Source organism: Catharus ustulatus, chromosome 10 (genome assembly GCF_009819885.2).
Source record: "Catharus ustulatus isolate bCatUst1 chromosome 10, bCatUst1.pri.v2, whole genome shotgun sequence".
In the NCBI taxonomy this organism is placed as follows: Eukaryota; Metazoa; Chordata; class Aves; order Passeriformes; family Turdidae; genus Catharus; species Catharus ustulatus.
In genome coordinates, this window is record NC_046230.1 from 6,296,022 (window position 1) to 6,320,084 (window position 24,063).

Consider the following 24,063-nt stretch of genomic DNA (forward strand, 5'->3'; position numbering starts at 1 on the left):
AAACAGTTTGGTCCTGAAGGATTTGTTCTATAACTTAATCTTCTGCTCTTCAGGGTGAAACAGGACTTTCAGTGTACCCAGTAAACATCCAAGTAAAAACCCAAGAAAAAAAGGGCTTTTTAGTCCAGAAATCTTCTCAAGTTCCTTTGTACTGAATTCAGATAAAACAAACAAAAAATTATTTTTTCTGTTGGATAGTCTGAACAATCCCTTTGATCTTGGCTTGTCTTATTGCCAGAATATCTGGTGTTCTTCCTTCTTCTCAAGCATTTGAAAAATAATTTACTAGTTTTCATACTTCCAGCAAGTTGCTCCTGAAACTATTTTTTGGCATCTTCACCCTGTTTTTAACATATAGCCTGCAACTCTTGACAATTCTGTCTCCCCCTCTACTCTTGTATTGAGCAGAACTTCAACTATCCAAAGAATGCCCTTTTGCCTCTGCTGGATCCCCTTGCCATGCCAGCCTTGTTGTCCAGGACAGGGGCTTTTTGAAACCCCTTTGTTCCTAGAATGCAGATTCCCAACCACTTTTACATGTGACCCATGTTCTGAATGGTTGTTATTTTAATTTCTGAAGTTGCAGAGCTGTTCTTTTGAGTGTATTTTTAATGAATAAGCTTTTGCAGGGAGCCTGAGTGATGCTGAACCCACCTGAGAGGTATAGTGGAGGCTTTTGCTTCAAATATCTGTGGTCTGATTTCTGCTTGGCTGTTTTGTGACCAGGAGAAATTTCCTGGGTGGGGAGGGTGAAATGCCTTTTTGGCTGCTGCTGAGGAGCAGCTATCTCACAGATAGGTCAGGAATGCAGCTGGCATCCTGCAGCTACTCTGGCTGGGGGCTGAAACAGCCTCCTGCTCAGCAGTGTGTGGGCTGAGGTGCTTGGTGCCTTTCTTGTCCTGGTCTTCACTGCCAAGATCTCCCCAGGCCTTTGTGCTTGCAGGCAGGGCTCAAGGAGAGGGCTCCTGTAGTGGGGGTGATTGAGTTAGCAGCTACTGAGAAAGTTTGACACATTCTGAGGGACCAGACAGGATGACCCAAGTGGGTGGAGAGAGTTGGCAGGTGTTGCAGTGATGCCACAGTTATCTTTGAAAGGTCATGGATATCAGGGAGATCCCTGACGGCTGGGGAAAGGCTGCGGTTACTCCCATCTACAGAAAGCCTGGGACTGTAAGGTGATCCCCTTTGGTTTGGTCTGGGAGGAAAGCCGTGGAACAAGTGTTCTTGGATATCTTTTGTGTTCACACGGAGAAGGTGATTGGGAATAGCCAGCATAGATTACCCAGGAATAAATCATGTGAGCAGCCTCAGTGCCTTCTGGGGACAAAGTGAGGGATTCTGTGGAGGAGGTAAGAGCAGTGTATGTCAGGTGTCTTACCCTGGGCCAGGGTAAGGATGACAGGATCTCTTGCTATACAGCTGTGTCCAGGCTAGCACATCATGGTGAGGAGGGGCAGCACGATGGTGAAGGGCTGCACCACTTGCCCCAGGAGGAAAGGCTGGGAGACTGGGCTTTGTCTTTGTTAGCCTGAAGTGGACACTGGGGACGTCCCTAGCAGCTGCTTTCTGGTACTGCAAAGCTTGTAGCTGTCACCTCTCTAACCCCTCCTGCTGAAGAGCACAGAGGACAAGAGGCAGCTGTCCTAAACTGAACCAGGGCAGGTTGTTACTGAGTAGAGTGGGTGGGGGGAATGAGTTCCCCAGGAGCCAGTACGGCACTGGAACCAGACTGGGAAAGGTGTGCCAGCCTCTGTCCTTGCAGACTTTTAAGATCCCAGTGACAAAAGCCCTAAGAAAACTGGTGTGAATTCAGTGCTGAGTCTGTTCTGAGTAGGAGGCTGGACTGGAGCCTAAGAGCCTTTGCAAAATGAAGTATCATACGACAGCTTGTACATGCTACGTAATCCAAGAATTTCCGTTCTTGGAGGTTCCTCAGACTTGTGGTATCTGCAGGGCCATGCTCTGCATTTCACGTGTGGTATGTGGGCACTTAGGGCAATATTCAGCTTGCCCTAAGTGGAACTGGCCGGTGGTTGGTTGGTGGTCGGTGTCGGAGTGGCCTGCAGGGGTAACAAATGATCTGCTGCACAGATGGCTGCGCCTGCACACTGGAGAACTGCCTGGGAGGCGATGACATCAGATCTCTGGATTGCGGATACACTGCAGCTCGGGCACTCGCTGTGTGCGCTGCGTATTCCCCGCGCATCCTGACCCACTCCCTTCGTCAGGGGTCTGGAATTTGCCTCCTCCGTCCCAAAGTGTGCCGTGACAAGAGCCACAGTGCCTCTTCATAGGAGGCAGCAGGGAATGGGTGCCGGTATGTCACAAGGACTGTTTTCCTAATAAATATTTTCTGGCATTTTGGAACAAAGAGAGGACAGCTAATCTTGCGAGCTGACACCTCTGCTTGCCTTCCCCACTTGCGAAGCGCCACAAATCTCTCCACCACGCACGAAAGGGGGAAAAGCTGATGCATTTTCCTGCTGGTCTCTGTGCACAGACAACAGCGATGAACAACCTGGCCGCGGAGGGCCGGGCCCGGCGCTGTCAGCGGCCCTGGCCGGGCCTCCCGGAGCCGTGCGCCCCGCACCGCCCTGCCGCAGCCGGGAGCGCCGGGCGGCGAAGCGGGGCCGGGGCCGGGGCCGGGGCGGGGCGGGCGCGCAGGCGCAGCGCGGGGACATGGCGGCCGTGCGGGTGCTGCGGCGGGCGGTGCGGCTGTGCCGGGGCCGCGCCGCCTCGGGGGCCCGCCCGCCCCCCGTGCCCCAGCGCATCGAGGAGAAGCGCCGTGCCGCGCTGCTCGGCGGCGGCCAGGCCCGCATCGACGCCCAGCACAAGCGGGTGAGCCCAGCACAGGTGGCCGGCGGGGACAAAGCCCCGTCCCGCTGCCGCCGGGCGCACGCTCGCCGGGGAGGGCAGGCCGTGCACGGCGGGGCTCCGCTCGGCTCTGGGGACTCGCAGCTTCGCGTGGCACTTGCGGACGCCCCTTTGCGGGAAGCTTTCCTCAAGCAGCGCTAAAGACTGCATTGCCTGATACTCTGGGTAGAAAAAAGAACAACTGTTTTGCTAAGTTCTTTACCTCAGAGTGGTCACCGAGGTTGGCTGTAATGTTTGTGAGAGGTAGTGCAGACAGAAGTTGCAACTTCTGCCTGACAATGTGATGGTAAGTTAGTTCTAGGTTGCTTAACACTTCTGAGCCCCAGCTTCATCTTCACACCGCTGTTGCAAATTTAAGTTGATCTCTGAGATGAGAGCAAATAATTAGAAGAGGAAAAGACAGGTGGGAGGAATGACAACAGGTGGGTTTTTAGTCTCCTGCTTCTATCGTTCAGAATGTAGGCAGTGCTGATGGGGGTGACGGCAGAGGTTTCCTGCTTCTGTTTATTTCTTCTTGCTGGGACGTCTTTTCAGTGGTGCAAGGCCCTGGTGGTACCATGGGGCTTGTAGGCATCCAGGAGGTGGGAATGGGGGGCTCAGGAGGGCTCCCTCAGTGATCAGTCTGCCTGTCAGCCGTACCCCTCCCCAAATACACAACGCTGAAGAGAGTTCAGCCTCACTGAGTTACAGGACACTGATACACCAATATACATACATGCACTTGTGCATGTCTAGGGCCTGGAACAGCTTATGTTTTATAGAAACTAAAACTATGGCTTACCTCAGGCTTTCCTGCATTTGCTGCTTTTCATCAGCTTTTTGGCCTACTGGTTAGATGTTCTGTAGAAGCTGAGCTGTGTTATAATGTCAAGTTGATGTGGGTCACATCTTCCCTTAAAAGAGACAATCCAGGTACCCTGCCCTATGCAGACAGATGGTTGGAAATAACAGATTTGTTTGGTAGGTTAAATATAAAGAACTTTACAGTCATTTTTTACTACATAACACTGAGCAAGGGGTATGTATATCTGGTCAATTGATTCTGTTCTTGGCCCTTATCCTACTTTTGCCCATAACAGTGTCCAGCAGGAAAAAGAGCAGAAGGATTTATTCAGAAGATCCCTGCAGGCTGTCATGCTTCCTCTTCCCTCTTATTTACTGCAGTCAAATAATATTTGAGTGTGGTGAATTGAACCCTGAGCTGTTGGGGAGGACTGGTCTAGCTGTGGAAGGGTTCCCTGGTTAAAAATAGAAAAAAGGTGTTAATAGCAGTATTTAAATGTGTAGGCAAAAATAGCTGTGATGCATTTATATCCCGTTGAAAAGTCTCTGAGATTGTTTCCTTTCTCCTGTGGTAGTGCTGCTCCAACAGTCACCTTTCTTTTCAGAGTATGGCTTGCATTATGTTTGTTTTTGAGGAGGATAATCACTGTACAGGCTATTTCCAGCTTTAGGAGCCTGCAGTTGCTTAATGGACCCAGTATAGCAGATCAAGTGAGGTTTCTGCTTGATTAAACTGCATCTGCTGGGGGTCAGCAAATAGCCAGAAGCACCTGATGACTGTTAATTGTTGTTTCCTCTGTTTCAGGGAAAGCTGACAGCAAGGGAACGAATTCTGCTGCTGCTGGACCCCGACAGTTTTGATGAATATGACATGTTTGTGGAACACAGATGTACTGACTTTGGGATGGACTCTAGTAAGAATAAGGTAGTTTTATTTCAAATAACTTGTTTCAGCATCCTCTGCTGTGCAACCAGCCCGCTGGTTGAAAGTGGGCTCTTCTGTTCACATGTGATTTCTATTTTTGTTTTCTTTTTATGTATAATTTTGTTTTGTGAATTTACTCTAACCACTCTCAGTTTCCATTTAATAGCTTATGGAATTTTCTGTGGTCTACACTTGATACTTTTTTTATAAGGCCATCTGTTTGGATCAAATACCTTCCTGGGAATTGTCTTAGATTTGCATTTTAAACAGTAGAGGAGGCTGCTGAGCTTTGTTGGTGCAATTTTGTCAATCAGATCAGATACAGGGAACAAATCAGGGTAGATATGTCTGCTTACCTACAGGCAGGGTTAGAGTTACTGGGTGAAACAACTCAGATCTATATTTATGCTTGCCAAACCACAGTCATAAAATCCTTTAGGGCCTTACAATCTGATCTGGATGTTTGGAAGTCCCAGCATTTGTACTGCTCAGTCAGCCAGTTGCACCCTGCTTGCTGAGGCACTTTTCTGGCCATGTATCCTAAACCAACATGGTACAGGGAGTTACAGGGAAAATCTGTGGCTCCCCAGTCTCTCACCATGATGTTGATGCCTGATAATGTGCTACCTGGGAAAAGTGTTCTGTTGTGATTTGGTAGAAGGGACCAGTGAGCTGCTGGGATGTCAGTGCCTGGTGCTGATGTTCCTGTTAACTGTAAATCTTCCTGTAGCCAAAGGTTGTTTGCTGTGGGCTGTGTGTAGGGTGAAGAGCTGCTCTGTGTGTGCCCTGTGCTGCATACAGTGACTACAACTTCTGTTTGTGCAGTTCTTAAACCGGTTCATTGGGTTTCAGTCCTTCAGGTTGCAGGATTGCAGCCTATGCATGAGGGAAACAAATACACAGCAGGGTTCCAGCAGGGGCACTGGGAACAGCAAAGGTGAAGGATTTGTTTGTGTCAGACAGGAGGCTGATGACACTTGGGGCTGTGAAGGGTGTTGTGTTAGACCTCCTCGCTTCTCAGAATAGCAGAGCAATCATCTTTTTTCCTCTATTTTTTTTACTCTGTTCCCCAGCAATCTCAACTTTTGTGTTGCCTCTCATTGAGTTACTCCATGCTGCATCCCACACTGTTGATAACAAATTGCTGTTTCTGAAAATAGGAGGAGCAGCAGAGTCCTGAGTGTCACAAGAGGGTTAATTTTTTCCCTTGTGCTTCAGAATTCACCCTTCAGTGAGCTGCAGATTGTGTTTACAGCACAGTTTCACAACAGATGACCTAACACTGGCCACTGAACTGGAATATTACTTTAGCATTGAATTTCTAAGTGTCCCTGGAACTTTCTGAGAGTAAGGTAGGACTTGTGCTCACATCCAGGCTGCTCTGTGGGCTGCTGGGGCTTTTGGGAGTCACCTGTGTGTGGCAGTGGCTGAAGTACAGTCTGTGTTGCTGTTCTGTGTGTCAAGGGCTGAGAGCTGTGTGTACAGCCTGAGAAAAGGCACCAGGGAGGTCACAGGTGTGACTTTCCTGACAACAAACCACCTGGGCATGAATGGCCCTTAGAGTGGGCCCTGCACCACACACTTCCCTTTTTTCTTTCTTTCCTTTTCTTTTCTTTTTTAATACCAAACAGCAAAAAGTACTTCAGTGCCTGAAATCCCCTCTTTTTCTTACAGCCCAATAAAGTTCCATTCCTACTGTTGTCTTGAAAGACTTGTATACATTTTCTTTACTAGAAGGTGATGTAATATTGATGAAGCACATTTTAAGACTCACAGGCTCCATTTCCTTGGCCAGTTCTTTCTTCCCTTATTTACAGGGTGGAAAATGGCACACGTCAAGCTCAAGCATTTTAGGTGACTGTAATTATATTTTTGGACCTGTCCAGGGTTGTTTTTTATCCTGTATCAATGCCTCAGAGGTTCAGTGTTTCAAAAACATCAGCTAGTCCTGATAAAAGGTACATCCTATCTCTGAGGGCATGATTTGCCTTAACTCCAGATGTGTTGAAATTTGAAGGGAAATTTCTAAGTTCACTGATCTTTACTCTAGTACATAATGAAGATGTGATATTATCTCTAGTTTTCCTTTTCACAGCTTTGTGGAGCCCCCACTGCAAACATGGAAGAGGAGACCTCCCAGGAAATTATTCTTTGTTTTGTCTTAGTAGGAGTTTGTGGAAATTTTAGTGGACATCGTTGTTGCTTTGATTTTTTTTCTATTACTTTCAGTTAATTTATCTGGTTTTATTGCAGTATCCTGGGGACAGTGTGGTGACTGGCCGTGGACGGATTAATGGGAGACTAGCTTATGTTTTCAGTCAGGTAAAGTTTTACTTGTTTTTAAAGTGTCAACTTATCCTTTGAAATGAGTTCACAACAGTTCACTGTGGCCATGTAGCAATGCTCCTGTGGGAGGAAGCAGGGCACCCTCAGACAAGAAGCAGCAAAAGCTTGTGATAGCATATAAATAGATAAAATACACTTTCTATGTTAAAATATATATTTTTTATATTAAAAGTATTTCAGAGGAAACATCTTATGACTTATCTTGGTTACTCACTGTGCAAGAAAGGCTTTCTTTCAGATCATTAGTAAGTGCTGCTCTGTTCTGGGCCACAAAGTAGCCTTTGTTCCATTTGCTCTCATGGCCAAAGTGACTGTTGCTGTGTTACCTTGGAGCAAGGCGTGCATTCTGCCTTTTTTTGTCTTGGATGTGTGCTCCTTCCAAGGAGAGACACTGTTACATGGGCCTGAACATGTGGAGAGGAGCCAAACACAAACCTTCATTTTAGAACACAAGTAGAGGGCAGTTCTTGTATTAGAATTTAAGAGTTCCCCATCATGATACACCCTTCCCTTTTTATATTTAAAGATCTTTTTCCCTCCAAATTAAGCTGCCTCCTGAGATGCCCAACTTTTTTGCTTCAGCTGTTAGCCATGGCCATGCTGTCTCTGTCCACACAGTTTTTGGGGCTTCTTTGGCAGTAAGACTCAGTGGGAATGCAGCAGAGAAACTCCCCAGGAGCTGTCTGGGCTCTGTTTGTGCCAGCAGGTGTCAATGTCCTCTTTTTCTGGATCAGTCCCAGGGCCTGCTAGAGATCTGTCTGCTTAGGCTTTTTGACTGACAAATTCCCTGCAGCACCCCTGGAAGATTAATAACTCTTGGGCATAACTCGAGTGTAGAATGGTGACATGTCCAGGTTTGTATTTTCTCCTTCTAAAGGAGGCTTCTGTTGAGCTGGGATGATCTGCAGGCTGCACTGAGGGAGTCAGTTCTTTTGAAGCAGCATACCAAATATAGAGCATTGTAGGATTATATTATTTACTGGTAATAATTGATAACATTTTACTGAAATTATTCTTTCCCTAATCTGAAAATTTGCTTTGCCTTCAGGATTTTACTGTCTTTGGAGGCAGTTTATCTGGAGCTCATGCCCAGAAGATCTGCAAGGTAATATGGCACAGGAAAAAACAAAAAAAAATGTCAGCATCCTTTTTTCAGTCTGTTGTGATAATGACTGGAGAAAGTGTTTGGTGACTGATTTTAGTGGGCTCTGGTGTGTGCCATGCCTGGGAATGGTGCCTCTGGCAACTTTTTGAGTGTAAGTGAGCTTTTCCAGGTAATACACGCTTTGTTACATTAAGTTATGTCTGCTACTCTACTGCAGAGGATGAGAGACTTGCCAAGTACAAATATAAATTCACTACTCATTGTCCACTGGAGAAATGAGGAATTAATTTGGAGAAACTTTTTCCTCTAAACAGTGTGCTGTGAAAGTGTGTAATATTAAAAAAAAAAGCAAATGTAACAAGTAAACAATCTGAAGAGAAACAGTTTTACAACTTGGAGGTCATCTTGACCCTGAGAGTTTCTCTTATCAGACACTTGTGGCTATTTATTCCTGTTTGTCTGCTTGTCTTGCTAGAAGAGTTTTTGAATCCCGGGACTGGGGAGACAAGAACTCTTTAATGCATGAGTGTCGAGTGGTGTGAACTGGAAATCTTCCTGATTTTTTTTGTCATGGAATTAGAAACAAGATTTTTGGTGCACAAGGCCTTTTATGCTGTGGGAATAACTACTCTTTGGCATAGGCTCCTCAGGAGTGTGTGGGAAGGAAGCACGCCAGAGATTCTGGCAAGAAGACAAGCCAAGATTAAAGGAATTATTCAGACTATCCAACAGAAAACATGGAGACTGTGGGCTAGATAACAACTGTTTGGTTTTACCAGGTCTTGATTTTATGAAGGTCTTGAATTACTCTTTCACACTGGAGCTTTGTGGTGTCTGTGCTGGGAAGGGATGGAATGGCACTGGAATGGTGGGATGTTTTCTGGTGGTTTTCTTTGATCTCTTCTTTCTAAAGCAGCAGGGTCTGATCACAACCAGAAAAAACTTGTGTCCTTCCTGGTTGGTGCTGTTCTTGGTGGGCTCCAAAGCTGGAAGGCTCTGGGGGCATCAGTTGCTTTGGGGCTCTGTCTTTGGTGTGTGTTTAGGAAGAATTTGGAAGAACCTGGGAAAGAAAGTCCATATATAGGTCCCTGGAAAACTGCAGAACGTGTCAGTGAATTCTAGGACTGTACAGAGGTAGTTACCATCAGCTCCTGTTTGGGCTGGAGTTTTGGGTCCCCTGAGATACCACTGACCTGAGTGGCACCAAGTGAGGTTTCTGTGTTTCTAGGCAATATAAAATTCAAGGTTGAAGCTATAAGCGCACTGAAAGTGGAATTGTGACTCACTTAGTAAGTTCAAGATTGTCTGAAATAATTTTATAACAATGATTAACTGATGTTTTACAAAAACTATTTAGGACCTAAAGCTGATCTTGATGTTAAAACAGATTTTAACATAATGTGCAAGTGCTGTAGTGTTAGGAAAATGGCAAACATTTTACTGGAATTCAATAATCAGGACTATTTTGTGCAAGGAATGTAAGGAATTCAGTCCTCCTACTTAAAGCTCTGTTGTAGTATTGTGTGTGATCTTGAGGCAAGTAACCAAAATAATCAGAGCTCTAGAAAACAGGATGTGGGACTGAATTGATGGTACTTTGCCTAGAAACATGAAGAGGAATATGAAGACTGAAGGGAAATTTGAGGTACTTGAATGTTCACAAAAGTACAGGCCCAGAATATCTAATTGCTCTCCCTCACTGCTGTATATCAAGGCAGATGTAATGTTTAGATTTCTGGAGGAAAGATTTAATCTTGTCTTCCCAAGAAGTTCTAAGAAGGGTAATCAAGCATTAGAATATACAGCTTAGAGAGATTCCACAGCCACCACTGCCACAAACTTTGAAGAGTACATGTGACATATCTGAGGGGGTGTTTGGGGTGCAGCTGACGCCCCTTATGAACAGGGAGAAATTGTCCCTCTCCTGTCACTGTGTCACTCACACTGCGTTGTCCAAATCCAGTGCTGAGTGTGGAGATGCACAGCTGGGAAGCCAGATGTTTTGGGGGTGTTTAGCTTAACTGGGTCAATACTGAGGAGTTTGTGTTCATCACTAGATCATGGATCAAGCTGCCATGGTTGGAGCACCTGTGATTGGGCTGAATGACTCTGGAGGAGCCCGTATCCAGGAGGGAGTGGAGTCCTTGGCAGGCTATGCAGACATATTTTTGGTGAGTAGGCTGCTGGATGGACAGGGAGCTTGGCATCCACAAAGGTGGGCAAAACATGCAAGTGGGTGTTTGTAAGTAAATGTAGTTCGTCTGTTTTAGCCAATGGATAAAACAGTGTGTTAAACTCAGACCTTGGTTCTTTTCTTGGCTTTGGGCGAATGTACCCATGTCTTAAACAAGGGTGATGCTGAGCTCTGTAAAGCTCTGTGATCTGATGTGTAGTGAGAATGAAAGAACAGACAATTTGCTTAATTGGAAGAAAACCCCAAGCAACTACTTAACTTCTTGGTTTATGCCAATTTTTCGATTTTCTGTGTTGGGATGTAATTTCTCTGAGCATTTACCAGTTTGAGACAGGTGGGTACACCATAGTTCAGTGGTTTTTTTGGTTGTGATGCACTATCAGCTTTCCTGTGTCCCTTCTGAAATACAGATATGTTATCAATTTCACACAGCAGTTATTTTCAATAGAGTTTGTAGAAGGTGAAGGATTTCCACTGGACAAGGAGGAACTTATAGTAAATTAAGCACTGTGCATTGAGAGGAAACTTGGAATGCCCCATCAGAAACTGTGAAGTACTTGTTCTGTCAAGATGGGGGTTAGGGAGGAAAATAAAATAGAGTTTCATGGTGGCAGGGAAAGAAGGCATGCAAGCCAGAGAGGTTTCTGTTCAAAGAAGTGTGCAAGAGGTCAGTGTTAACTTTGCTGGCTGGGGATGTCCAGTGTTGATTGCACTGGTGAAAGTTTTCTGTTCCTAGAGGATTTTTGTGGTTATTACAAGACTTTTTCCCCTAGGCGCACTGCTGCTCATTTTTTCCTAGAAATTGCATTTCTTCTGTGTGCATCCAATTGTGTGCACAGAACACTGTCCTTTCAGCAGGAAAGCAGGTGGGATGTCAGGTCAGTCAGATGCTGACAGGTTTTTGGGTGGTGCAGCCTGGGAGGAACAGTTACAGAAGTCATCATGACCCAGTTGAGCAGCAAGCAGTGTAAGTGGATTTTTGGTCAGCACACCATCCATGCTGGATGGCAGCCATTCACCTTTGTGTAAAACTCAAACTGGTGCAGAAACCTGCTTTTAAAAGAGTCCCTCCCCCATTGGTCAGTAAGCTTACTTCTACCTCTGCGCACAGTGTACCTACACATTCAAGTGTCAGGGACATGCACTCCTTCCAACTCCAGGCTCAGTGCAGTTTTTGCCCCAGCAGCATCTGTTGAGGTGGCTCATGTTATCTCCTTTGCAGTGATTGCATGGTGTAGGGAATCAGCTGTACAGGATCAGAAAGGAGAAAAACTTAAATAACAACTCATTTTGGTTCAATTTGCATCAAGAGATTCTCTCCAGGTATTTGTCTGCTAGTAAATAAAACTATGATGGTAAATTCTTGCAGAATTTAGGCAGAGATTTAAAGACATTTCTTTGGTAAAACCAGATTTCTTTTTCCTATTTCAGAGAAATGTTTTGTGTTCTGGTGTCATTCCCCAAATCTCCCTCATCATGGGTCCATGTGCTGGTGGAGCTGTGTATTCTCCTGCCTTAACTGATTTCACATTCATGGTGAAGGTAAGGGTGTGTCCTGAGCTGCTGCTGGTGACATTGATTACACACTAAGTGACCACATGGGAATCGGTATTTTCTCTGATCTCCTGTTTGGATTTTTATTTTGCATGCAAAGTTGGGAAAAACTTTCTCAAATAACTTGTGGACAATTGCATTTTCAGTGGATTTTTAATGCAATGCAGCCTTTTTAAGAAATGTGTCCCTCTGTTCTTATTTTGGGGGAAGTCTCTAGAAGGTGTGCCTGTTCCTTAGGTGCTTTTGCAGCTTGGCTCTGGCATTCACTGTTGCTGCTTTTCCCCTTCCCCCAGGACACATCCTACCTCTTCATCACTGGGCCTGATGTGGTGAAATCTGTCACCAATGAAGATGTCACCCAGGAGCAGCTGGGGGGTGCAAAGACACACACTGCAGTGTCTGGTGAGAGCTGGGGGCTTTACTGAACATGCTAATTGTGCTCAAAGTAAATGAGAGTCATTCTGGCTAAACAACCCATTGGCCAATGCAGGTAAGTCGAAGGGACAAAGCTCTGCCTAAGCACAGGATCTGACTCTGTGTAAGCTCTGCTGCAGCTCCTGTTTAGTAACAGAACACAAAGGAGGGAATGTGGGAGAGTTCTGGGATTTGGGGCAGAAAGTAGCAAACCCACAAAAGATGCTAGAAGCGGGAAGACTGTCAGGGAGCAAGATTTAGCAAAGTTAGCATGGGGTGGGGTTTCTTTGTTTGTTGTCCAGACATTTGCATGGGTTGAAAGATTCTCAACAGTCTCTTGTTTGCTCACTAATGTGATTGATTGAATGGCTTAACTATAAACCCAGCGGCAGTGTGAGCTGAAGCACTTCTTCCCTTGTTTCCCCTCTGTGAGCATGTCTGTGAGTCATGAATCTTCTCAAGACTCAGATGACTGTGGGATTCCTAATGCTGTGTGAACTGAGCTGATGATGAACCAAAACCACACACACAGTTGCTGCCCAGATCCAGCCCTTTTATTAAATGCACTTGTAGTCCAATACTTGGGTGCAGCACAGTAACCTGAACAGAGTTCCAGAAGGCTGGAGCCCAGCTAGGGCTGTGCCAGCTGATAAACCACTTTACATTATTTTAAATATGAGGTCAACAATCCAGACCTGTTCTGGAGGGAGTTGATACAGCACATGTTTTCTAGATATTTTTAGCTGGTCAGATTTGGTGGCTTAAGGCTCCTGATTGTTAATAGCTCAACTTTAAAGAGTTAGGCTGTTGCTTGTTTCTATCTTTATTGGTATATATTTGGAAAGGAAAGCTTGCACAATGATTTCCATCCCTGCTTTACTGTGTCTGTGCAGGAGTTGCACACAGAGCCTTTGAGAATGACATCGATGCTCTGCTGAACCTGCGAGAGTTCTTTAATTATTTACCCCTGAGCAACCGGGATCCAGCTCCAGTCTGCGAGTGCCATGATCCCAGGTAAGGGGAGCCTGGCTGAGCTGAGTGCTCTGAGCACCACTGCACTTCATGGCTTCTCTGGCTTACAGGGCACAGAGACATGGGTGTTCTGTGTCTGGGGTCTGCAGATAATTCTGAATTCTGGTATGTGAATATGGGAAGTGTTCCAACACCTCTGTGTTCACTGTTAGGTTTAATTCTGTTTTCTGAAAGGGCTGTTGTCCAGCTGTATGTGGGATGTGGGGAAAAGCAATCTCTGTCCAGGTGGGCTGCTCAGGCCCTTGGAACAAGTGAGAGGGGTAAGAAGTAGCACAGTGAGTGGCAGTGGGGAGAACTTGCCCTGTTCTGTCAGCTGTGTCTGTTGGATGAGTTCTGCTCATAGGGGTTAGAGACGGGCAGGCAACAAGGAGGCAGAAAGCTTTGTGTGTTATGTACTTGTCTCAGGCTCATTGTGGAGTTGGCAACATAATACAGAAAGGACTTGGGTCATTTCAAGAGGGGAAAAGTGGCAACTGTCTGGACTTTTATCAGGGAAATTTTCCAGGAGCTGAGAGACAGCCAGAGAGACAGCATGGGACACTGAGCAGAGAGCCTTGCTAGGACTGGAAGGCAGAGAATGTTAGTGGAGTAAAAGCATTTTGACCTAAGCTCCAGTTGCACTCAAGTTCAGCTCTTTCCCTAGGGAACCCTCAAGAGGCTGTTGCACTCTCCTGCATGGGAGTGGTGCCTGAATATGTTCCTTTCAGCTCCTCACATGGGTATGATGTATCTTGGGGCTCCTCATGTGTGATGATTTCAACCTGTGAGTCTGGAAGGTTATTTTCTCTTCATCCCTCACTCTGCTGTTCAGAGTCAGTGTAACAGTTTTTTTGGGAGGTGCTTTTGGATTGATTTTACAAATCACCACTCTGGTCCCTGAGATACATTTTTCACTTAAAAAAAAATTGCCATTTTCTTTTAGAGAATGGCCAGACAGGTCAATTAATTACTAGTCCTAAATTTTTCTGAGATAGGTGTTGATCTTTGGGAGTTCATTAAACTGTGCTGGTCTGGTTCTGTTCTGTTCTGTTCTCGACTGCTCTGGTTTGATAGTGACAAAACCAAAGCAAATCTCTTGTATTATTTGCTGAGTTGGGGGATTATCTTTGAGGTTATCATGATCTTTACAAGCATTCAACAAGTTGTACTGGGATAATTGCTCTCTACAGACTTGATTTTGGTATTGCAATTTCACCATAGAAGCAACAGTCCATTTTACAAATCAATGTACTTTATAACAGGAAGTTTATTTCTGAGAAGTGTCAGTTAGGTTGTAGTTACTAATATATAAGAGATTTGTGTCACTTAAGAAAAAAAGAACTAATCTTTTACAAGGCATGAGTTATAATAAATACAATTTGTACTACAACCTTCTATTTAGTAACCTTTATACATGTGACTGTTTGTTAAATTTGTCTGGTTTTATAGCAGCATCTCCAATAGTTCTCCCATTTATGGTTCTAATGCACAAATTATTTCATCTGGACATACTGACATCTTAATAGATTGCTTTTGCTTGGGATTGATGTGTTTGATCCTTACAGCTGCTCTATTCCCAGTCCATTCCTCTAGAGTAATTGCTTTCTTATTGCATTGTTTTCACATCAAAAAAATTGCCACAAATGATGCAAAGCAAATATAGCCTACTTGTGCTTTCATTGTGAAGTCCTGGGGCTCTTGGGGGTTGTTTAGTTGGTTTTTCCCTCTAGTTAGGTATGTTCTTTTTGGAGTTGAAAAAATGCCAGCCTTGGCTGCTGAACCTTGTGTTGGTGTTTGTTGCCAGTGGCCTGGGTTCTAAGGATTTACAAGTTTCCTGCAGCACCCAGTTGTTCCTGCTGAGATGTCCCCTTGCCTCGGGAGGTGTCTGATGCACTGCATTTGCTGTATGGCATGGTGGGATCTTACCTCTCTCAGTGTCTCTACAAACTTCTGGAGCAGGTTATTGCCAGCTCTGGGTAACTAAGCACTTCTGCATTGAATGAAACTCAGTGTCCGTCTGGTGACGGTGTCTCCAGCTGTCACAGGCTTTTACAATGAGCAGCAGTTCTGTCCCACTAAGTGGCATCTGTAAGAAACACCTTTTAAGGCCAGTGAGTGCAGCAGCAGGCTCCAGATGTGCTCTGTCTGTTGATGTTTGAAGGAGATTTTCAAATTAGTATCCTGGTTAATGTCTTCATTTTGCTCATGCTGTTAAAATTTCCTTCAGCACTGTGAATTTATGGGAGAAATAATTTCATTTTTCCACTTATATACTTAGGGGTACCAAAGGTTGCAGGACACAGCTTGGAGCACATCTGTATCTACTTTATGGACCAGAAAGTTTAGAATTGTTTTTATCTTGGGGTTTAATATATTGAACCAAGTTTAACTTCAGATTAAGGTTCCATTATATCATTTAATGCAAGTGTTTGTATGCAATATTTGTGTGCGTATGGAAAAAGCACTTGAAGTGTTGCTGTCAGCTTTGCTCTATAAATAGCTGTGTCTCTTCCCTTCCCTGCAAGGGGCTGTGCCTCCCTCATCCCAAGTGTCTGAGGGAGCACAGAGACAGCCATGGGACTGCACTTCTAACTTTTGTCTGTTTTTTGTCAAACTGCACTTCTTTTTCTTCAGTTTTAAATTGTTTGTCTAGAGCCTTGTGTTGTCTTATTCAAAATTTACTAAATCATGGCATTGTTAAAATATTAATTCAGTAAGAACTCCATAGAAACACCATTAGTAACAGTATCAGTATTTTTATGGAATAGCACAAATATAATATTCCCTGAAACCTCCTCCGTGGTGACTTGTAAAAATTGACACCCCTGCACTGAATCCTCAGACCCAGTGGGTGCCAGTGCTGAGTGGGTTCCTAATGAGGGTAATGTGATCAAAGCTGGGGAACTGATCCTGGCACTGCTGATGGCTGGGCAGGGTCTCTGTTACAGGAAGACTCCAGGTGAAAATGTGTCACTAAGTGGAGATACAGGAGTCTTTAAACACAGCCAGTGGAGGGAAGACACAGTGTGGTTATGTTTTCCCCATGTGTTTTCTCCACTCTCTGCTTGTTTGGGGATGGGGAAATGAGCGTGGAAAGGTTTCCTGCAGCTCGGTGTGTTCAAAGCCCCGGGTGGCAGCGTGGGCAGGGCAGGGTTAGTATGCTGTTCCTGAGATGCTGGTGTGTGACAGGGAGCCTTGGCCTCTGACCTGCTGAGTGGTGTTGCCACTACCCCCCGCGTCCCCTGCAGCCTCTGGGCCGTGTCCCCACGCCCGTGTGTCCCGCGAGCCGGCAGTGCCCCCTGCAGCCCGGCCGGGCCCTGCTGCTCACGGCTTCCCGAGCACAGGTGCCTTGGAACAGGGGTCTCCTTCAGGAGGAGGCTGCTCAGGCTGCCCGAGATGAAGAGAACCGCTTCTTTTCCCCATATCTGAGGAGGTTTCCAAAGTTTCTGAGAGGTGGAAATGTTTACCCGAGTTTTTGGTCTTGGTGTTAATTTGGTTTTTAAATGTTGTTGCTCACACTTCCTTGCTCTCCACAGTGACCGTCTGGTTCCAGAGCTGGACACCATTGTCCCAAGTGAGTCAACCAAAGCCTATGATATGCTGGACATCATACACTCTGTAAGTCTGACAGTGTTCAGATTAAAGATGCATATATTACATTCTGGGTCTAAATAATTGACAGAAACCAGTAACATGGCACTGAAGACATAGATACTGTTACTTATTTATTTCAGTCTTTATAAGTGACTGTTTCTACCTGAGGAATGACTGTGAATGGACAACAAAAACTCCAGGGGAAAAAAATACTTTAGCGGAATCCCAAGATTTGTTTTCAGGATAAATCTTGTGCTGTACATACAACTATACTGATGAAAGATGCTACAATTAAATTCTTTCTAGGGTCAGGACTCCCTTGAGTTCTGTTGCTTGGCCCCTCCCTGCACCTTGGTGCTTGTGTTTTGGATTCTAGCACATCTATATCAAAGTAATAAAGTACCCAAATGGCAGAGATTTACCCTTTCCTGTTTATGCTGAGACAGTTATGTACATGTGCAGTACAACAATATGTCTATTTTTCTGGAATTACACAGTTCACAACTGGCTGCATTTGGATATATTTTAGTGGCTAAAGCAAGCTCAGGGTATTTTTAATCCCTGGATTCTTCCACTGTGAATTTCAGCACTATGTGTAATGAAAATTAAAAGGTGGCATGTAATAAAAATCATTAGTTGAATTAGGAGAAAACCCCCAAGCTCTCCCACGGATTTAGGGAAGTATTAAGGAAAGAAATAACACCACTTTTATAGTGCTTACATTCTTCACAACTTTTTTTAAGACTGAGGCTAATGAAATGACTGGCACAGTGCAGTGTGTATGGGAACAGCTGCCATAAACAGATGGAACCAGCGAATCCTGCTGGAAGCCCAGGCAGCCATGTGTAGGTGTCGCTACTGCTCCATGGAAAATTCTGATCTGCGACGTGTGGGTTCTGATCGTGCCTCATGCACCAGGGCTGGCCCCTGGCAGGGCACACACTGAGCTCCAGCCGAGAGAAGTGCAGAGTGTGTGGTTCCGGGTGGATGCTGGCTAGGCACTGTATTCCCTGCGTTCCCTGGGGCACACCCAGCACTCACCCTGGGGCAGCTCCAGGAAGTACTGTTTTGTCACTGGAAATCGGTCTGTAAGTGCTGCTAATTAAGATGTGAGAAAGAAGTTCTTAACGTGATTTGCATTTTGTTCTAAGCCAGGAAGAAAAGCTCCCTTCAGCCATAAAGGTGTTCCCTGATGGAACGCTTAAATGACATCTTTGGTAGTTTTTGTAGGACTAGTTAGTTCTTGCAATGAAGGCTGCAAAGACTGAAAGGTTTCCCTCCCCCTCTTTCCTTCAAAACTGTGCAAGTTCTGAACTGTTTTAAAAGTTGCAGTACTAAGGCAGCTGAGTTGTGTTTGCCTGTGTATTTATGCACCTCTGGCCTCATATGGGCTCTGCCTGCCTCTCCCCTTTGCAGATTGTGGATGAGAGGGAATTCTTCGAGATCATGCCGACCTATGCCAGGAACATTGTGGTCGGGTTTGCCAGGATGAACGGACGGACCGTTGGGATCGTGGGCAACCAGCCCAAAGTAGCCTCAGGTTAGAGTCCAGTGTGAGGCTCTTAACAGTGCCTTGCCTCTGTCTCTTTCTCTGCTGTGTAAGGTCAGAGCTGCTCAGTCTATGTTTTTCCACCTCTTGCTTTGTCTTGAACCTCACTGTAGTGCAGCTATGAGCTGTGAAACAAACTCCAAACCATTTCTTCAGTGGCTCAACAAGGTGATCGTGCTCCCAGGTAATTATATCCGTGCTGCATCCAGCCCAAGAGGAGCAGCAGCTGCACGTGGAGTGGGGGGGAAGGGGGAGACTAGCACCACTTATTTGGCAGCAGCAATTAACTGGGTTAATCACGGCATGGAAACTGCACACTTCCTTCCATGGCAGTAAAATCCCTAAACTCTCATCTGTAGGGTGACAGGACTTTGTTATCTCACTGTAGCTGAACAGTGCAAAGCCTTCAGATGTTCTTTGTGGAGCTCTTGACTTCACGTGGTTTGGAATCTGAAGGTACAACATGCTGCTCTAGCTAAGATCAACCTTTTTAACTGTCCAGGGATTTTTTTTTCTCTCCTTACTCAGTAATTTCTGAAGTGACCTTCCCCAATCAGAACGTTCTGGTTTATTCCTTGTTTTTAATTCTTGTATCTATTTGGGAAAATCAGATGACCCAGTATAGTGTTTCATTTGTTTCATCTCTACAAGATATGACCATCGACATACTAAATTGAAAGTTTTAATAGAAATTTAATCTTCATCTAGTATTTTGAATTTTAACAGCTTTTTAAAATGTTTCATATAGAGGCTTTGATACAAAATGTGTTGTAATATTGTTGTGCACAATACAGTTCTAAATGGCACTGAAACAGAACAGAAACACTTTGCAGTGTGTCTACCAGAAATGCTGATCTTTGTCAAACTATTGGACTATTGGACTATTTAATGTTTGGGGTTTTTTAACAGAGAACTCTGTAATCTTTATGCCCAATATGACTGATCTGAAAAACAGTAATGAAGAGAAAGTGACAGAAAAAAATATTTTAAATTATGTGTGATTAAACTGTTATGTTTTGGGATAGAAAGTCTTTAACACACAGGTGTCAGAAAAATGAAATGAGCCTTTGAATGTAGCTTGTTCTGTGATCTTAGTTCTAAACCAGGAAAGCTTCATGGCAGATAATCTGCACATTACTTATAGATTAGCTTTTCCTTTGTTCTAAGAAGACAACACAGCTAAAATAGTGTGATTTTGAGTTGCCTTGAATTACTGCAGATCCCTGGCATTGCTAACACCTTTTTCTATGTTCTTAACCTCAGGGTGCTTAGACATAAATTCTTCTGTGAAAGGAGCCCGCTTTGTTCGGTTCTGTGATGCCTTCAACATCCCCCTGATCACCTTTGTGGACGTCCCTGGGTTTCTGCCAGGTATGCCTTACCCTTAGAATTCAGCGTGGTGCGTGGTGGTGTTGGTGCTAAAAACCCATTTTCAGAACTCTGAGATTTTTGCTGCAGTCGACTTAAATAAACCAGGTTTTAAAATCCCACTTTTTGGGACAGAAAGTCTGTATTCTAACTACAGCAGTCATTACCAAAGGATAGTGAGATGTGGAAAAAATTGTAGGAAAATGAAATAGTGCCTAACTAACGAGTGTGTTCAGGAATTACAAAGCTTTGCTGGAGTTACCTGAGGAGAGAGACACATCACACAGTCAGGTAATACTGCAGTCTCCAGCAGCCTGACAGACACAGTTTGCCAGGGCCAGGCTTGGGGATACCATGCTCTGGAAAGTTCTGTGCTACTGCAAAAAGCTGTGACTGTGACCTGTGCAAGGAAGAAACCTGCATTCCCTGGAGATGCTGCCCTTGTAAGTGGTGTGAAATTACACTGATTGCTGCATTATACCGAGTGTGTTTTTAGATATTGCTTGATCTCTTGCTGGGCAGGATGGTGGCAGGAGGAGGCCCTGCACAGGCTGTGCTTGGCCAAGGGAGGCAGTCCAGTGCTGTTTCCAAGCCCTTGGGACAGGATGAGGGGAGAGCTGGCACAGCAGGCTCTGGGCAGGGAGCAGTGGCAGCTGGGGCCACTTGAGGATGTTCCACCCACATCTCCTGCAGTCCCTCAGTTGATCTTGGCACATGTTGCTCTTCAGGCTCTGCTGCAGGAGGAGAATCAGCCTTGTCCACCTGCTGCCCAGAGGGGGTGTTACAGCCCTGTCACTCAGACCTAGGGCTAAACCTAGGGAGGTCCTCAGTATGGTAGAGTAGCCAAGCTGCTGTGTGGTCTAGAAAAGAGGGGGCTTGGAAGGTGAGGTTTCTGCAGAAGTGGCTCTAGGCTGGTCACCTCTGGAGTCTTGAAAATGCTCTGACTGTATTTGGTTCCTAGGAAGGTCCCATCTGCTGAGCTTTGCTTCGGTTTATATGACCTTCCATACAAACAGCTGCTGCTCTGATTTTTGAGTTTCTCAGTATCTTGCAGAGAACACTGCCTGGCTTGATCTCCTCCAGGGTATTAACATGGCTGTGGTGGTGGTCAGGTTTGCTGCTGGTGACAGATGATGGGGTTGTGTGAATTCCCTGGAGTGAAGCAATTCCTTGTCCTTTGCAGGCACGGCTCAGGAGTATGGTGGGATTATACGTCACGGTGCCAAGCTGCTGTTTGCCTTTGCAGAGGCAACTGTGCCTAAGATCACTGTCATCACCAGAAAGGTAAGCTGGCAAATTCCATGGAGGTCTTCCAGAGTTCCTCTTTCCACTAGTGGCAATTTTAGTTAAAGTTTAGTCTGTCGTCCTAGTGGTGCCTTCTAAACTCGTCACATCTCTGTTTGACCCATTTGGTAACACCTCTTTGTATAACATTATGAGGGGCCACTTCTTCTATTCCCAGAGCACTACCTCAGTTCCTTCCTTCCTCTGGTCTCTGCACCCCTCTGTAGCTTCCAGTTTCTGCTCCCTGCTTTCTGCCTGGAATGCCTTCACTCAAGTACTTGTCCCATGTCACCCAGCCTGTCTCACTAAGGACATGCCATCTGTTTTCAACAATTCTGCTTTCTCCTGTCTTGCTTCCTGAGCTTCCCTCTGCAAACCCAGCGCTGGCTGCATCTGTCTTCTGCTGTGTCTGCAGGTTGAACACTCAAGTGGCTTCCTTCCCTCCCCAGACTTCTGCTATGCTCTACTTCACCTTCCTTTCTCCATAAGGTACCTGACACCTTACTGCCATAAGCTCTGGGGCTGGCACCTTACAGACTTAGCCTTCTCCCTGCTGCTCTGCCCCTCCTGCTCAGTTTTCTGATACACTTTTACCTTATCATGGCAAAACTCAAAAATAACTTTGTTCCTTTGCCTTCTCTGATGTTCAGAGTATTTCCATACAGTACTTGTCAATCCTGCAGTCTTGCTGCACTGTTCAGTACTGCCCTGGCAGGGACTGCACTGCAGTTTGCTCTGCAGTCCTGCAGTATCTGTTCATCACTGCTGTCTGGAGCATTTCCAGTTCCAGAGTGGAGCACTGCAGAGCCTGAGTGCTGCATTCCCTGGCCAGGAAATTCCAGAAGCACACTGCCTGGTTGGTTTGTGTGCATGTGCAGGGTGCAGGTCGAGGCCTGCTGGTCTAGATACACACTGACCCCTCCCTGCCTGCCTTGCAGAATGGGCTTGGTTACCACCAGCAGCCCCCTTCCTTGCTCTTTTGGGGCTTTAGTAGAAGTGGTGTCTAATCCTAGGAGATTGCTGTCAGAAAGTGGAGATGTTCATGCTCTCCTTCAGGTAAAATCCATCCCCAGCTGCTTGTCTCTGGACTAGAAGAAGCTGCAGGAGCAATGCAGACTGTCACTGCTGCAAGGCCACTCCTGGAGTGGATGCCCTGGTTTGTGTTACAGGCCTACGGGGGTGCCTATGACGTGATGAGCTCCAAGCACTTGCGAGGAGACGTGAACTACGCCTGGCCCACAGCTGAGGTGGCCGTGATGGGAGCCAAGGTGAGTCCAGGCCCTTTTCACTGCAGTGCAGCAGCACCAGTGCCCTGCCAGCACCATGGGCTGTCCTGGTGCTGCAGGCAGGGGGATGCTCCCAGGCCCTCACCTGGAGGGCACAGCTGTGAGGTGGGCAAGGGCTGGCAGGGCAGAGTTCTGAGGGACTGTCACTGACCTGAGCCCTTCTGTTCCCAGGGTGCTGTGCAGATCATCTTCAGAGGAAAGGAGGCCAATGCAGAGGAGGAGTACGTGGATAAGTTTGCAAACCCCTTCCCTGCAGCCATGAGAGGTATGGTTGTCTCCCACACTGTCCCATTTGGTTTGCCATTGCATGGAGATAAAGTTGTACTATTGACTAAATCCTTTTACACAACAAGTAAGTTACTTGTGTCTGATTTAGAAAGGCAATACTTAACCACAGCCTGTGCTGTGGTGGGTTGGACACAGGACACAAGACACATCTTCAGCTATGAAGAGCCTGGTGAAAAGTGGGGACTGCTCTGCAAAATGCATTTTCAGTTGTGTAGATAGTAGAGAGCGTCTCAAAATTCAGCCTTTTCATTTATAGCACAGGTACTTTGACAGTCTGTTACACTAAATGCAAAGCAGTAGCCTGAAAAATGAGTAGGGCCCAGTTCAGTTATGTTCTCCAGAACTCTCAGGAGCAAGTTTTTCCACTGTTTTTACTTTGTTTTGGAGCAGTAACTGTGCTTTAAAAGGCAAGTTATATTCAAAATTTAAAGACTGACTCAGGAATGTTTCCTTCTCAGGCTATTTTAAGTTTAGTTAATTTATAACTTGTGAACTTATTTATTCCAACCATTGTTTTGATTGTGCTAACTTATGGGTTAGCCTAGATACAGAAGGCTGGGAGGCAAACACTTCATGGTTGGTCAGGTTGAGGTTTTTATTTGTTTTAATCTTTTGCAGGATTTGTTGATGACATCATCCAGCCTTCGACCACCCGCACACGCATCTGCCACGACCTCGACGTACTGGCCAGTAAATCCCAGTCCAGTCCTTGGAAGAAACATGCCAACATCCCACTGTGAGGGTGAGCAGGGGCTGCCCATGCTGGGAGACGTCCTGAACAAGAGTTCTGGCTAACTCTCTGGTTAATGGAGGTCTGTTTTGGCAGTTGAAATAGTTATTTTCATTTTGATTTTGCCAATAATAATCAATAAATCATAGTATATATTTAAACTGGGGTCTGACTAGCTCACCTTTTCTTGATGGTTAATACTCAACACACCTGCCCTACCTGCTGCAGGTGAGCTGTTACTAATTGCTCAAGGTGACACATTCCCTTGGCTCCCTCATTCCACAGGCCCACTGCTGGGACGTGGGTCCCCTGTGGAGTTCAAGGGTATGCCATTGGCCACAGACCTTGGAGTCTGACTCCACTTCCTGCACCACTGACTCTGAGAGGAAAATTGTGAGCTTGGGTTCCAGTGTCCTGGAGACCAGGCCCTGCTGATCCTGGACTCAATTGTTCTGTTCCTCTGTTAGTCTGGCCTGTGGCAGCTTTCCCCTGCTGGCTGCAGCAGCTGGGTCTCAGCCCCAGGAGAGAGGTAGGTGGCACAGGGGAGGCACAGCCCGCCCCCTCTTAAGGACAGCAGACAAAAAAGGACAGTTTTGGTGGCACATGCAAGCCCTCCTCCCTCAGCAGAGGCTAGAACAGAGACCTCCAGAGGCCCCTTGCAGCCTCCTTTCTCTGGGATTATTTGCAGGCATCTAGGCCAGGAACCACTGAAGGAGGTTTTATGCTGGGCCTGTGCTCACCTGCTCAGTAGAAGCTGC

General features: G+C 45.8%; 1 protein-coding gene across 3 annotated transcripts; it reads left to right on the forward strand.

The window, feature by feature from the left end:
• Positions 1–2,179: 2,179 nt before the first annotated feature.
• PCCB (propionyl-CoA carboxylase subunit beta) lies at positions 2,180–23,470 on the forward strand. 3 transcript variants are annotated; one of them, XM_033069132.1, is made up of 15 exons: positions 2,180–2,317; positions 4,463–4,582; positions 6,836–6,904; positions 7,977–8,033; positions 10,091–10,204; positions 11,659–11,769; positions 12,075–12,183; positions 13,089–13,209; positions 16,743–16,824; positions 18,217–18,340; positions 19,613–19,720; positions 20,901–21,001; positions 22,171–22,269; positions 22,459–22,552; positions 23,194–23,470. In XM_033069132.1, exons 2-15 carry the CDS (start codon positions 4,529–4,531, stop codon positions 23,313–23,315), a joined length of 1,365 nt encoding a protein of 454 aa, XP_032925023.1. In that variant the 5' UTR covers positions 2,180–2,317; positions 4,463–4,528; the 3' UTR covers positions 23,316–23,470. The 3 variants fall into 3 exon arrangements, with proteins under 3 accessions (XP_032925023.1, XP_032925021.1, XP_032925022.1); XM_033069130.1 differs by lacking the exon at positions 2,180–2,317 and adding an exon at positions 2,661–2,838; XM_033069131.2 differs by lacking the exon at positions 2,180–2,317 and adding an exon at positions 2,957–3,160.
• Positions 23,471–24,063: the final 593 nt, after the last annotated feature.